Below are 16300 nucleotides of genomic sequence, written 5' to 3'. Positions count from 1 at the left end.
GGTAAAGATCATCACACTGTCTAGTAACATTTCATGTATGTGTGGGTGAGCAATTTCAGAGTGTCTGGTAAAAGATCAACACACCGATATTTCACAAACAGTCTGTAGAAATAGTTCTGGTAAAGGGTTAACATATCTATTTGTCACAAATCCAGTACTAAGTCCACTGTATTATTACATTGTATTCCCTTCCGTTCAGTTTTGAGCAGCTGTGCATCAACTATTGCAACGAGAAGCTGCAGCAGCTGTTCATTGAGCTGGTGCTCAAACTGGAGCAGGAGGAGTACCAACGGGAGGGTATAGAGTGGGTACAGGTAAGACCAACATCAGTATAATTATATTCATGTTCATGAAAATGGATTCAGTATTATTTGATCTAAGCGTGATCTAAGCGTCCTTATTGTTTTCTCTATTAATTGTTTCTTACTTTTCAAAGATCGACTACTTCAACAACAAGATTATCTGTGACCTGATGGAAGTGAAGCAGACGGGAGTGATTGCTCTACTGGACGAAGCCTGCTTCCTTGTGGGCACCGTCACTGACAAGGTAGGTGGAACTTGTAACCATGGTGAAGTCCAACTATGAGCATGAATTCACGAGAGCTCTGTTTTGTAGGTGAAGAGTAGTAGGAAATTAAACTAACGTTAAGGATTCCTGGATATTTTGTTATTACATGGTTTTCGTTTAAATACCTCAGCACTATAGCGGTGTAACTGATTTGTACGAATGCTTGTACCCACCACCCTGTGTAGCATTTCCTGCATGCAATGGACGAGAGGTACAAAGTCCACGCCCACTACACGAGTCGTCAGCTGGACCCGACCAACAAGGACTTGGAGAGGGACGAGCATTTCCAGATCAAACACTACGCTGGGAACGTAACGTAAGCGGAGGAGGGGGCGGGAGGGGCTAGATGATACACACTAACTGTATGTGTATAAAGTACCGTTATTCTTCCAAATAATGCGCCGCTTTTTTTAAATTTGCGAGACTAGATTGAGTGTATGCAAACAAGAAAAAAAATTATGTGATACTATAATTATTACGGGTCTAGGTGGCGCGTAATTAGAAGGGGGGAGCCTTATTTCGAAAAAGTATGATAATGTTTATATACTTGTTTATAGTGAAAGAAGCGGCAGTGTGTTGGAAGTGTGTGTTCTTGGTGTGTTTCAGGGTTGGGTTCATTAAGCATCAATTATGGCCACCTTAGAGGAAATTTTCTGGCCCATTGAGAGCCTTAAAGTCTGGCATGGGCAGTCCACCTCAAAAGCTTTGCAGGTTTTCACAATCTGTATCTTAATTGATTTGTTGATATTGGGTTTTAATTGGTGGGCTGCAGGGCAGGGTGAGGTTTGTTAGCGACGGTTGTGGGGGGCAATGCAATGCATGGGTTGCTACCCCAGGGCTATGTCTGTCAATTGGATTTTAACTACCGTATAGCGGCGGATTATATTCGAGGCACTACATTTTCGCAGATTGCTCTAAACATTTCACTGGTTTTATTTTCGAGGAGAGAGTTCAAATAACCACACCCCTATAGTAGAGCGGTCTTTCAACCGGAAGTAAACCAATTTTTGAGGCAACTAAATTTTGAAATAACCAGCTACGTATACGTGGCAATACGATCATATACATGTGTGTATACATTCTATATAATAACATGTGACTTACATGTAGACTGTGGGGGTAAATGTTAAATGGCAGAAAAGTCCTGCTCATGAGTTTGACGTATTACCTTAGTAAATTATGCAATCTTTATTTTATTAACTTGTTTTGCCCCCCCCCCCCCCTCCCTCTTTCGTCCGCCCTACAGGTACAACGTGACTGGGTTCATTGACAAGAACAAGGACCCTATCTACCAGGACTTCAAGAGACTCCTCTACAACAGGTGAGCCAAGTGTGTGCTGTACGTACATGTATAGCGAGTATATTTGCAGGGTATATTTCGAGGGTATAAACTTTCGCAGATTTAATTTTCGCGGAATAGCAACTGCACTGCGATTATATTAAATTCGTGCTCAAGTATAAAATTATGATGCTTAATCAGCGAGAACCGCGAACATTTATACCCTCGAAATAGACCTGCAACAAACATGTACAAAGTGCTTGTGAGTGTAGAAAACCAAACAAAGGCAGAGTGGGTCTGCGTTTCAAGTCTGAAGTCTCACTACCCACCAACCTCCCGCCTCGTAGCCCTCTGTTACCCGCTATATGGTGCATGTATATGGCTACTTATGCAAAATTAATGTATAGGGCCTCAAGAAACCTTCCTAATAATTGTTTATTGTGTTTTGTGGAGTCCATTTTGTGGCCTCTAAAAATGTCCCTCTGTATATTTGTGGGCGAAGTCCTGACTGAGCGCTTGGACTTAGAGCCTGATTGTCCAGACAAAGCAATTACCCACAATCATAACTTCCTACCCCTCACACACACGAACACACAGTGATCATGCTCTATTGAAGGAGCAATGGCCCGAGGGCGCTCAGGCCGTTACCGAGGTTACCAAGAGACCAAAATCGGCAGGTTCAAGATTTAAGGTAACAAAACCATTGGTGGCTGACTAATACTCTAATTATGCATCAGAGAATTGCTGAGATATAATCCATGTCATTGAGTGTTACATATCCTATGTGATTAGTAATATGCTATACACTGAGCATCTACTCCCCTACCATGTTAGGTTTATTAATGCTGAGTCAGCTAAACATGTTTTAATCCTCACCCAGAGGAAATTATTATAGAAACATTAGATTGTATGTGTGAATCACCTCTCTTTGTCTTGTTCTCTGAGCACATCCATCACTGCTATCTTATTCACCACCATCCAGTCATACAGCTGGAGGAGGAGGGGGGTACACAAGATATATAGGAATCAGTAGGGTACAAACATTAAGTTGAATTTCTTCTGGTGTTCTATGTAGGGCAAAATAAACAGTATCATTATCAATGACAATACCGTATAATAGTTTTAAGATTTTGAAAATTGTCCGAGTATAATTGGAACAGATTTTTATAGAGCTTGCTAAGTGTCCGGAATAAAAGCTCGCTAAGTTTAATAGATAGCTACATGTAAGTTTAATAGAATGGTGTGCGACTGAATAGTTGCACTAGCTACTCTAGCTATCTAAAACTCTAACTTGCAGTACTCTCGCTTGGAATGTATCTCGGTATTGTCAGACAAATGTAAAATTAAAGCACCAGAGTGTCCGCTGTATCAACGAAAAGTGCCCGAGATAATTAAAAGTGTTTGATAAATTAGAAGATAAACGGTATGCGACTCCCTAATCTATTTCCATTCCAAACCTTCTTATTGTACTATATGCATTCGTCCTTGTCCACATGGCTTGTCTTTGCTGTCACGTGGCTAACCCCTCTGATCACATGACACTGTCCAGGAGTCTATGATAGCGTTGGTGGACAATCTCAAGACGAAGGACCCGTACTACGTCCGCTGCATCAAGCCCAACGACATCAAGTCCTCTCGAGGCTTTGATGACAAGAGATGTCACCATCAAGTCAGCTACCTCGGACTAATGGAGAACGTTCGGGTGAGGAGGGCGGGCTTTGCCAACAGACAACCCTACGAAAGATTCGCTCAGAGGTAAGATAGTATTTCCATTTTACCGAACTTAATACAGTCCCCTTTTTTCAACTGCTGCTGTGTGAAAATCACCCCCCCCCCCTCTTTCTAGGTACAAGGTGACATGCTCTGATACTTGGCCCTCGTACACTGGCTCCGCCCGTAAGGCGTGCGAACTCATCATTCGGAACATCAAACTTTTCGAGGACACTGCATATGGAAAAACAAAGATATTCATCCGGTCACCACAAACGCTGACTCAGCTGGAGAGAGTGAGACTGGACAAACTGCCGAAAGTGGTACTTATCATTCAGAAAGTGAGTTAATTATATCACCTACATGTACGTAGGTCGTTTATTTACATACAAACCCTCTTGATCTTAATTAATTAAGACATACTGTACCGAGCTGTAACAATGTTTTGCTAGCGAAACCTTTCTAGGGACGAAAATAAACGTTTGCGAATATGCAGAAGAATTGGATTCACTCCAAAATGCATGGGTGGTAGAATAAGGGAATTATTGATTGCTTCCTGTGTTGTTACTGAAATTGGATACATTCTCTTGTACAAATTAATCTCTTATTCCTGGAATTATCACATGTCCCCCCACACGATTCCCATTGCATGTTCCCCCCTCCCTCTCCCTCTATTGTACGTGTGTAACCCCTCCCCCTCTCCCTCTATTGTGCGTGTGTCACCCCTCCCCCTCCACACATATAGTTCACTCGTGGGATGATGGTTCGACTCCGCCTGAAGAGGGTCAAAGCCATAGCCACCATCGTCGCCTACTACAGACGATACAAACTGAAGTCATTCCTGCTTGGAATCACGTCTCTGTTCAAGTAAGTTGCACTTCTGGGTTTATAATAACCACCTAGCTGTAATGTTGAAAGGTCATTTCCTTATTGTTTTAAACACCTCGGGTAATTACCAGGTGAACGGGGAATGCGTACATGCATGTACATGTACATGTATGTGCATGTGTTGTGCGTACGTGCATGTACGTGCATTCTCCACTGTCTGTCAGTGTTGTGTTTGATTGGGCACTGTATAGTGTTATCAACTGCTTAATTCTTTGGAAATTGTGTTTTTAAATTCTATACAATGAATTTGTAGTGTGGAATAATAAATCATGTCTATTCACGTACAAATAGCTTGTGCCTAGTAATTTCACTCTTCTGTTCACATAAACAGTTAATGTGTAGGTGCATGTGTCACCTCTCTTTTATACAAAGGAACTACCGAAAAGGACAACCTAAAGACGGAGGTTTCTATTCACGTACAAATAGCTTACTTCGCTCTTTTCTGTTCACATTCCATGAACAGTTAATGTAGGTGCATGTTTGTCAGCAAGTCTGCAACCAAGTGTGCACATGCATGTACATGTACATGTACATGTATGGCACACCCAGCTCACCAGCACGTACACGTTCCTTGTTACATACTGTGTTCACATCTACTCACGTAGCTTGCCTAGTTAGGTTGTAATTTCGTATCTTATATCAAAAGGTATTCCTAGTAAACCAAACCATGCACGGCTTGTTAACTGTCGCCCATGTCGGAAGGACGTACACACAAAGCACATGTTACACACTCTCTGTTCTAGTTAATGAGATATTTCCTTTAAAGTTAGTCCCCATCCATGTATAGCACCTGCATTTGGAAGTAGTTAATTGATATTATTATATGGTGCTGGTAAACATACCATGTCAGGTGTGAAGCCATTGAGCATGTCATCTACATGTACATGTGCATGTACAGTATATTTCTATGATGTAATAATCATGTGTGTTACTGTACCCTTTTGTTTGTTATTGGGCTTTACCAAATCCTGTTGTTTGACTGTGCAAACACCTGTGTATGTGTTTCCTGCTTGTTTTCCTCTATTGGTAGCTTTATGGAATCATGATCAGTGCATAATTATAATGGCCGAATAAACAGCAGCAGCGTGCTTATTTTGGGAACCTTTGGTGAAGTCAGATTTTACTGATTCATGAAGTGACAACATGTCACGTTCTATGTACTATATACGATAAGCACCTTATGATAATGCTGCAGTATGGTGGGTCATTTCCTCACCTTGTGACTATTGGGATATTCTAACAAGGATGTATATAATACATGTAGTACACGCTGTTGTGCTGGTCATGAGTTGTGAAATTGTTATTATTATACATGTAGATTCCATTTTAGCACGTACTGCTGACGCTGGTGCTTGTTGACAGCTGTGTAATACACGGGATTGCGTGGGTGGCGTTATGTTATTGTACAAATCTCGAAACTTGTTTAAGCTGTTAATATAAACTGTACGTATATACTTGCATGTGTATACTTACAGGTGTATATAGCTTGTTAACGAGGTATTTTAAATATCTGCAGGAGTAACTATTTCCTATGTATGTTCCTGGAATAGTACATGCCTTAGTTACATGTTTTACCGTATAGCGGGTAATTTTCATGGGTTAAAAAATTCGTTCAACTCGAACACAGTGATTTGTGCGAGTAAAATGTTCATTGCCTGCACTGCATTCAGGTAAACCACACCTATGTTTTCATGGGGAAAAATTGTTGTGGAGGTCAGCTTGCCCACGAAAATAATGAATATTTTACCCCCGCCCCCGAAAATTACCCACTGTACGTACTTTATCGTATATATATAATGATACGTACTGCTCATTTTGTTATAATTATCATTGCGTATTGTTTCTCTGCAGACGTGTTCGGGAGATGCCGGACCTTGGTAAGAGTGTAGAGTGGCCCACCCCCCCTCAAGTCCTCCACACATTCATTGCCTATGCCATGCAGATACACGCCAGGTCAGCACACACACACACACACACACACACACACACACACACACACACACACACACACACACACACACACACACATTATTATAATTATACACACTGTAAGTTGTTTGTGGACACTGTATTATTACAACAAAATTAATAATCCAACAAAATACTTGCTCTTTTATACGAAGGTTAAAATAGTGTGAGCATTGTGTAGGACCGGACAACATCACACGAGCCCAAATATTGAATATTGCTGAGTCAAGCAATTTTTTTTACATTTCAGTTCGATGTGTCGACTAAATTACTCGTTACTAGATATTCAGAGAAGTCTGAAAGCAGAAGTGTAGCTTCCCAGTACTCTTTGAAGTACCGGCATGCTGTAAGCTGATAATGAGAGTCATATCGGCAGTAGAATCTCTCTTAGCTCCAGACATTCATGCAGTCTGTGTGACTAGTAGTAGTAGCTCACAAACCTATTGGAAGTGCTTACAATCTCAAGGATAGCTTCAGTTGTGGTACACAAAACCTCCTTTCTAGATGATTTCCCACGCAAAATATGCTCTATTGGAGAAAAAGTGAGGCTAATTTAAGAATTCAATTTTGTTACACAAGGGTTCACACTTGTCCAACCCCTCCCTCCTGTGTATATAGGGACAGCTGTGGAGTTGCCTGATAAGAGTACTCTAGGAAACAGTAGATTTTCCCTCACTGATCAACAACATTCCTCTGGGCTAGTTGGTAGTACACTATCTCCATTATCCTGAGAATGTCCTTTGAGAGTGTCTCTGTGTAAGCTAGTGGCCTCAATTGAGTCACTCTAACTCACACTGTGGTCCAGCCTGGGACTCCCTTTAGGCTGCTGTCTCTAGAGTTGTCTCTGGAGCAGCTTCACTAGGTGGCCTCTCTTTACATATCCTTTTACTAATTTGATCTTCATTGAAGGGTATGGGATGGATTATGAGTAGTGTTTTTGGGAAGGGTATGGGATGGATTATGAGTAATGTTTTTGGTAGGGAGCTACAGTTCCCACATTTAAAACTCCTAATCAAATCAAATTTGCTCAAAATGTAAATTCAATTCTTCCTTTGAAGAATGTGGGATTCAACCACTCTCTAGCTATCACTGTACCACCACCAGACAGTTGTTTGTAGCTGGTCACCTACTCTCACTAGTGTAACTAGGGGACTCAGACAAAATGTTATGGAGCTCATGTTACTAGTGTCCTGAGGCAGTGCTTTCAATGACCAGATTTTGTTGCACACTCCCCATAACATTGGGTGGGTGGACACGTTTCTTTGCCCCTGTGTTGCGTAACCATGTCTGGCTGTCGGTTATAATTATTTACCCATTTCTTCTTAAAACGTGCTGCTATACGTACTGTAAACAAAACCCAGTGTTGCTTGCCTTCACATTCTCAGTATTTCAACAAAGTGTAGTGTGCGAGAAATACAGTGTGTGCTCTAAATTCCTTGCAGTAGCCATACCTTAAATTCTTTTCACCAAAAAAATGCTGGAATGTTAAACTGAAATGAATTGATCCTCACGATCATATATCCTCTTCAATAGGCTTGTCAGTAATCTTACTGATTTCAAGTATTCACTTTACAAGGCTTTGCTTAGTGCAGCGCGAAACACTAGGTGTGATCACATGTACACAGGATACTAGTGATAGCAATCTACTGACAATATTGTGCATTGGAGCATATCTGTACAGCTGGTGGTAACATTTACCATCAACAAAAACAAACAAAAAAGGCTTATAGCTAATTTAATTAGTATCAGTTAATGGCCGCCCTCTGTTATTGCCCTCAAGCTATCGAGTGTGCCAATGGAGACCACCTGTTGTAGTGAATTTGGACGGTATCAATTTGCTAATAAGCACAGCTTTTATTGCAGGTATACTGATTGACAAACAACTTTTTGAGTGTTTATACATGTACCTCCGGAAATTATAATAATCCCTTTACTCTGTTCTGTTTACATTCTAAGTAGGTAGCTACTAGTGACTTGCTTTGTAATTATTTTGTTTACTTTGAGTTAATTATTTCTCAATGAGTGTGTACAAAATAGTAGCCATAAATGTTCGCTCTATCTCTCTCCCCCACTTTCTGGCATTGCTGTAAGGGCCTATATGTGTGGTGTGTGTGTGTGTGTGTGCTGCTTTTAATAGCTGGCAGTGGGTTATCCGTAACAATGGATGACTGTCTGTCTACGAGTACCTCCGCTAGCTCTGCTATGTCTTGCAGCTATACGTACTCGTACACTTGACAACCCACAACTCTCCACACGCTCTATTACTCTATCGTATATAATCACACGGTTTTACACCACCACGTATTACAGTAATCAAAGCGCTACTAAAAATAATTACGTTTGCAATTAAGACTACATGTTCCAGAAAAATTGGAGTGCAATGTCTAATTGGCACCTATATTTGAGTGCCGCTTTGATTTAATTACTGTGTAATAATTAAGTCATGCAAACCTCTACTGGTTCAACTGTTTTGCATACATGTTTGTTACACTCACGCACTCATGCTCTCCTCTGTGTTCTCAGGTGGCGTGCCAAGGTGATCCTCCTTCGTATCCCTGTGCGAGATCGCCCCGAGGTGCAGCTCAAGGCAGTGGCGTTCGGAGCACTCGAGCAACGCAGACCCAACTGGGGCTACAATAGAAAGTGGAGCGGCAGCTACCTCAACATGTCGGTGAGTGGTGTGGGTGTGGGTGTGAGTAGTGTGTGTGGGTGTGAGTATGAGTAGTGAGTGTGAGTAGTGTGTGTGGGTGTGAGTATGTGTGTGGGTGTGGGTATGAGTAGTGTGTGTGGGTGTGAGTATGAGTAGTGTGTGGGTGGGTGTGAGTGTGGATGCACAGTCCAATGATGTAATGTGTTTTTCCATCGATTGAGTCCCTATTCCTTCACTAATGTATAATGATGTGCCTTTGATGTTGTCATTTCCTACATGCCCATCCTTTGATGTGGTCGTTGTCACGTACCATGCACTATTTGATACCCTCACAGACCGAGAACTCCAACCACCAGGCGTTTGAGACCTCCCTCACACACCTACGACGCTCTCACACCTTTGAGAAAGTCCTCTTCTCCTGCGCTACCATGAAGGTAACTTGTTAGTTTCGATAAGTAGCCCCGGGATATTCACTTACTAATCCATAAATTAAGCTAAGCTTTTAGAAAATTAGTACGATTGAACCAGCGGGATTCGTGTTACTTATGTTGGCCTGTTCAAAGATATGCTTCAGTTAACGTTGGATATCTCTTGTATTTTGAGTCGGCTTTTTTAGTAATTATGCTAAAAAAAACTCAATGGACAGTAATTTCTTATTTAGATAAAAAAAAACCATGACCACATGGAAAAAAGGATGTACATCTCACTCCAAGCTTTCAGAAAATCATGATTATAGACCAAGGAACTTCAAAAATGCTTTACTTAAGTAGTAAACATGACTGTAGTACATGTATGTACAGTAGTACTGTTGTGTACTGTACTGTCTGTGTATCAATTCTGTGTTCTAATTGCTGGTTTTCTGAAAGCTTGAGAGAGAGGTATGTTAATGGGTCTACAAGATGTGTGAGATGAGCTGTTATTTCAGACAAGAAACAAATGCCAGCTGCTCTTAATTATTTCCCACCACTCCTGACTGTCCTAGCATAACTCATACTCAGCATTCCTTGCTATAGCACTATGGCGAGAACACGTCCGCCGAGATATATCCACGCATAATCCTTAAGAATGCATACCAGCCTTTAGAAGTTGTCTGTACAATCCCTGTTTTACGACTGTGAATGGTTTCAAATTTCCCTGATTTCATAGTTGATTCCCCGTGGTTGTATGTGTATATATGGACTGAGAGTATATCCATATCTCCTGTACTGTACGTGAACATAGTACTGTATATATTTGTATTGGTGTATGAGGGAGTGATGGACTTTTGTAATTTGAGTAGAATGGTTGCTATTTGATAGTCTCTCTATAAGCTTAGGTCAGCCAACATCAAATGACTGCTAATGATACTAATTAGCCTCTGATAGTAGCCGCCCTCATCAGATATTTCATGCCACACCCAGACTGGAATTATGGGATTCTGAACACACAACCTCAGTTGTGTACATGTACTTCACATCCAAATTTCATTATGTGTAAAGCTAAGATATGATACTAATAGCCTCTGATAGTAGCCTCCCTGGTCAGATATTTCATGCCACACCCAGACTGAAATTATGGGATTCTGAAAGCACAACCCCAGTTGTGTACATGTACAAGTTTCACATCCAAACGTTATTATGTGTAAAGCTAAGATGTTAAGTTATGTAGCAGACCTCAAGATGATGTATTCTAATGGTAATACCATCTGTTCTAAACACAGCCAAACATTGCCCTAACAACATTAGGCCTCAATCTTCTAGACTAGTCTCTATGTGAAAAGTGGCTGTGTAGCTCTTAGACAGCAGCCAGTGTGTGGTTTGGTAGAATATATGTGGTGGGCACACACCCAGGTACAGCCTTAGAAAGTGTGGTGGAGCTACATGTATTCACCAAAGTTAATGGACTTACACTGTACATGCATGTACTAGTTAATGGCCTGCTCTTGCATGTGTGAGCATTCTTGTATGTGTGTGGTATACCCCTTTGAATAAGGGCCTCGAGTTGTTTTGAATTTTTTGAAAGTATAGTTGTGGGATTGGTGGATTTTTTGTTGTAAAGATCTATCGCTGAAGAAATTTCAGTTGAGATAGTTACTAATGGCTTAATTGTATTGTGTGAAGACGTCACCTCTCATCGGGTAACCTAATGCACTGTAAAATTTCTTAATGGCCCCCCCTCGGATGAAATATCATATATGTATCTCTATAAATATTCTCTCAGCACTTGCGTACACTGTGCTATTAGTCCGCTTTGTGGGTGGGGGTGTGTGGTTAGTTTCCTCTGGGTAAGTGCCTGGAAAGATTGCTTTTTAGATCAATTTCCCTCTAATGGTGTGTGTTTTGCAGTAATCGGTCAGCTATTCCAGGTCTAATTGCAAGCCTTGTACATGCAACAAACAACAATGAAAGCATTCTTTTAGCGACTGGAACTTTATCTAGCAAAGCTTAATCAATATTTCTTTGTTGCCGGTGACGTTTCTATAGGTACAACAAAGAAAGCAATTTAAATCTCGTCAAAGACTAAATTGAAATTTAACGACAACAATTTTTTGTTAACTGAGCTCCATCAGTAAAGGGGTAAATAGAACATCTTTTATCTCCTTTTGAACGGAATTGACTCAAAAGAGCCAGCACTGTTGCAGCTGTTGTTGACCTATAGATGGAGACTTGTTTTTGAGCGTATGCACATATACATATGGAATGTTTTCAGTGCTCTTACAAACATGTGCTCACTAAGGTATACAGTTACACTTGTACCATTGCTACAAATGTCTAGTGTAATGATGTAATGTTTAGAGGCCTCTTGTCAGCTGGTGTGTATCGGGAGTGAGCTAAACAAGTATGTACTGGTTTCCTTTGATGTGGGAAGTTGACTGTAAACAATGCTTTCATGTGGTGAAAAATCTTTAATATTGATGTGAACTTTCAACTTAGATAAATGTACACCATGCTGGTTTGAACTACCTACACTCATTCATAGGTACATCTACATTGATACAGCTGCATCCTCTCATCTACACACACATACTATGTACCCCGTCAGGACCCTACACACACACACACTATGTACTCCGTCAGGACCCTACACACACACACACACACTATGCACCCCAACCCTGTCATGGACCTCACATACATCACGGCCTTCCCCCTCACCTCATACACACACACAGATCAACAAGCGTGGGAAGGTCCAAGAAAGAGCTCTACTGATCACAGACATAGAAATCTTCAAACTTGATCCTCGTAAACAGTTCCAACGCAAGAAGTCCCCTCTCCTCCTCACCACGATAACAGGGATCAGTGTTAGCCCCTCCCTCGATCAAGGGATGATAATTCACTTTGAGAATCGCAAGGACCTCGTCTTCTACATTGTGAACCCACTAAAAGAGAACAGAGTCGCCGAGCTGCTAGCAGTCCTCTGTCAGATCTGTCAAAGGTGAGAGAGATGTAGTTACCATACATGCACATACCTACATTAATTAGCATTGAGAGTTGAATTGGCTTGAATCTCTGTTCATAGCTCTGCCTTGGCCTTGCTGAGAAGCTTAATTGATCGTTTATATGTGTGTATTAGTGTAACTGTGTAGAGATGTGTGTGTGTGTGTGTGTGTGTGTGTTTTAACGGTGCATGTGTTTGTGTGCGGGGGGGTTAGGTACACATACTGTAGTGTGTTTGCTAGTGAGAGTCCGTGCCTACGTAAGAAGTGTTAGCTGATAGATAACTGTTATGTTTCAGCACTGTCCCCCTCCACTAGCCTGTATGACCTCTCCAATAGAGCCATGACACTCCAGCCAAAACAACCCTTCCCCCAGGCCCTAGTATTAAATTGTTAGACATTTGTGATGTAACGAGCTTTGATATGCCTGACCGAGTAATGTACATAAATAATTATTGTGTATTGTGAGTTACATGTTATTGTACCAGCCTACGTGGTTCCTTTCAGTGTTGCTTTTTTGGCAGCAGTTTACTAGTTTACTGGGGGAGTGAGCATAGCCCAGATGGTTACTAGGTACCGGGAACTAAATACTTGTTGACATTGTTGAATATGTACTTGCTTTCCACTTGTAGTTGTGTCCAATCTTTCTAATAGAAATCCCCAAATTAAGTGATGGCTCTTTTGTCCTTTATGAAATTATGTGATTGACTCCTGTGTGAACAGCCATATTGAGAACAGTATATGTAAAAACCACTAGGGCCTTCAATGATGCTTATTGGTGTAGCTAGTGAAATGAAACTGCATGTACATGTAAATGGTGTTGTCATGCTTTCCTCAGAATAGAATACAGTGGAAATGGAAATGTTGCAATGTTTTGGTGCATGTGCCCCTATATACATATGTACATGGCTCAATATTATGGTTAGTTGACTTGCAATGTCCTGCTTAACTGCATGATTAGCACCAGGTGCAGGGAAATTGGGACTGTTGTGATGAAACTGACATTGCACCTTTGCTTATCTGATTCAAGAGTCCTTTGTGGCCTATGACAAGCTTGTGATAACCTGCTTACCTAATGTTAGCTAACTTCCCACCTGTCACAATAGTACTTCCCTTTTCAGTTGATGAGTTCCTTTGCTTGCTCCTATTGCAGTATGGTGGTAAGCACTAACGTCATTGGGAAGGCAGTGTGTCATCCTGTTGTTATTGATGTTTGCAGATCAAAGGAATGCTCCCTTTCATTAGAACTGCCTGTGCCCTGTGCTATATATATACTAAAATTAATGGTGATGTACGGTCTAGATGAGTACGCATGTTGTCCTTCCTGAAAGGTCAACTTTGAAAACCTTTTGACAGATTTTAGATAAACCTTAGGTTGAAAGTTTCTGTCATGTGCTGTGTGTTTATCTGTGTACTGCTGTAAGTCCATGCCGGCCAGTAATTCTGATATAACTAATATAATGACTGGTTTTGGGAATAACGCTTATTTTGAAAACTTAGAGTACATGGTTGATAAATTTCCAGTGTATTATCCGCTCTGACTATTGGAATTGTGTACTGTTTTGTGATCTCCTATTGACGATAGTTTTGATATTACGGCTTCTGTGCACTTTGCCTGTTGAGAAAACACTGCACATAGTGCTATTGCTCAATACACACAATCATTATCATGATAAGCTTGTATTGAAACATGCACGGCACGTACGTTGTGCAAGTTAAATTAAATAGGGTCTTTAAATTGTACATTTAAATACTCACTTCGTATTAAATTGTGTGTCTATAGTATCTGTACTACTACATGTACATGTCATCGCAATACCAGGCTTAAATATTTACATGTATTATTGCGTTATTAGAAATGTATAATATTCTACATGTAGCTATATATAGCTTACAATGACTATGACTTTGTAGATTAATTGCACGTGATCCAGGAATATTTACATGTATTGCCTTACTAACATGATAGTCTACATGCATGGTGCTATCCTTACAATGACTTTGTAGATGACTTGCACCCAAGGGCTATCATTATATCTGTGTTACAGACTATGTAATTTCACCCAGTTATTACTGCCCACCTGTGCCGCTAGCATCTCACAGATGTTCCTCAGAAGTGTACACGTACATTCCGCTAAGATATGCTTTACTGTGAAACTAAGCCAACTGAGCCAACTGTTTCTAAAATAACATAGGAACTAAAAATCAACGCAGTTGTGCCAAAACATTTGCCTGATTCCTCTAGTGACATGATTGACCGTCTGCCCCTTTTCATATTGTTTGAAAGACTGTCTGTCCCTTTTCATATTGTTTGAAACTGAAATGGTTGGCCAATAATTCAACCAGAGGGAATTTTGCTTTTCACTCAGTTTTGGTACAACAACCTCCCCAGCAAGGAAGTAGTTGCATGCAGTGTTGTGAGTTCTGTGTCTTAGCTAACTAACCTTGTTTTGTGTTTGTGGCCAGGTTGTATGGAAGCAGTGTGTTGAGAGACTTGATCCCTATAGATCAAAAGCCACATCAAAAGCCCCATATATTAGCCACACCCTCCTGTGGTAATTGGTGGTCTTCTGTTCTAGGTGAAACACTGACAATAATTCAGTTTGTCACAAAGTGATTGATCTCTTTATGGGCTATCCCTTGTTTTGGCTAAACTAAGTTGGGCTCAGTGTAATTGCCAACAGCATCTGTGAAATAGTGAGAGGAGGGATTGTGTGTGGGGGTGGTAGTTATTGATCCAGCGTCCATTTGTTGTAGCAGTTCAATCAATTGTCAATTAATCTCGTATTTTATTGTTATGGTTCTCAGTTTTCATTTAGTTTTTGTCGGTCCTTTTCTGTCTTTTTCTCACACAACGTTCACAGAGTGTAATGTCAGAATAACAAAAATTAACCTTACTAGCTTTAGAATCCGTACAAACCCAATTACAATAAGTGATATCGGCTTTCTCGTTAACAAAATGAAATTATAGTATTAACAAGTCACGCTACTGGGATGTGTATGCCTCTATTTTTGGGTGAGGCACTCTTTGTATGAATTACACAGTTTATTAGCCATGAGAACAAATTGTTGATTTGTAATCCAACCTAAATAGTTTAAGTCATTAAATCTTTGCTATATGGCTTTTGGATGTAGTAATTTGTGTAGGCTAGTGCAACTTTTAATAGCTAGTAATGTGTTTGTAGGGACAGTATATGATTATGTAATGGTGGTCCTTAGGGTCTATTCAAATTTGGTTTTCTATCACACCGATTTTACCGATTTCACTTTCTATGTTATATGTTATTGTACATGTAGCTCTGTTATTAATGATTTTAATTTTTTCTCCTAGGAAATACGGCAAACGCCTTGAGGTGATCGTTGCCAACCCTCTCGTGTTCAACGTTGGCTCTAAACAGAAGGAGCTACACTTCCAAGAAGACCGAGTGGCCCGACCCGTCCTCAGAAAGAACAATGCTCACCACCTTATCCTGACTTGGCCCACTAGCGGGTTTTAGAGGACTACACATTATTTTTTCTATTTCTAGAGTTTTGACTGAATCAATTCTACCAGTTGTTTTTCTTGCACCTTTTTTTCATGTTGTTTATTAACACAGATGTATATATTTTTCATAGAATGTGATATATAATAGTTGATATGCATTTCATGTACATTCATTATTTATACATTATAATTATTATATTATATATTTTTTGCAGACCGTAAAATGTTAATACACAAATTAAATACACTAAAATTAATGATGAATCAACTTGGGCCTCTGGGTTCAAAGGATCATATTGTACCGCTAATTTTAATTTGGCTCAGCGATGCATATA

The 16300-nt window shown here is 40.4% G+C and overlaps 1 protein-coding gene across 1 annotated transcript; it reads left to right on the top strand.

Annotated features, from left to right (window-relative positions):
* Window positions 1-199: 199 nt before the first annotated feature.
* On the top strand, window positions 200-16189 carry LOC135347588 (unconventional myosin-Id-like; the record flags this gene model as incomplete). Its single annotated transcript, XM_064545618.1, is given in 13 exon segments — window positions 200-314; window positions 437-547; window positions 754-884; window positions 1815-1889; window positions 2445-2538; window positions 3397-3602; window positions 3694-3898; window positions 4303-4424; window positions 6297-6398; window positions 8937-9084; window positions 9399-9497; window positions 12215-12480; window positions 15813-16189. Coding segments are annotated over 13 exon segments (1840 nt in total), but the record flags the coding sequence as incomplete, so codon positions are not given.
* Between the last annotated feature and the right edge of the window lie 111 nt (window positions 16190-16300).

This window comes from Halichondria panicea, chromosome 14 (genome assembly GCF_963675165.1).
Source record: "Halichondria panicea chromosome 14, odHalPani1.1, whole genome shotgun sequence".
Classification (NCBI taxonomy): domain Eukaryota; kingdom Metazoa; phylum Porifera; class Demospongiae; order Suberitida; family Halichondriidae; genus Halichondria; species Halichondria panicea.
This window is presented reverse-complemented; position numbering and strand designations above follow the sequence as displayed.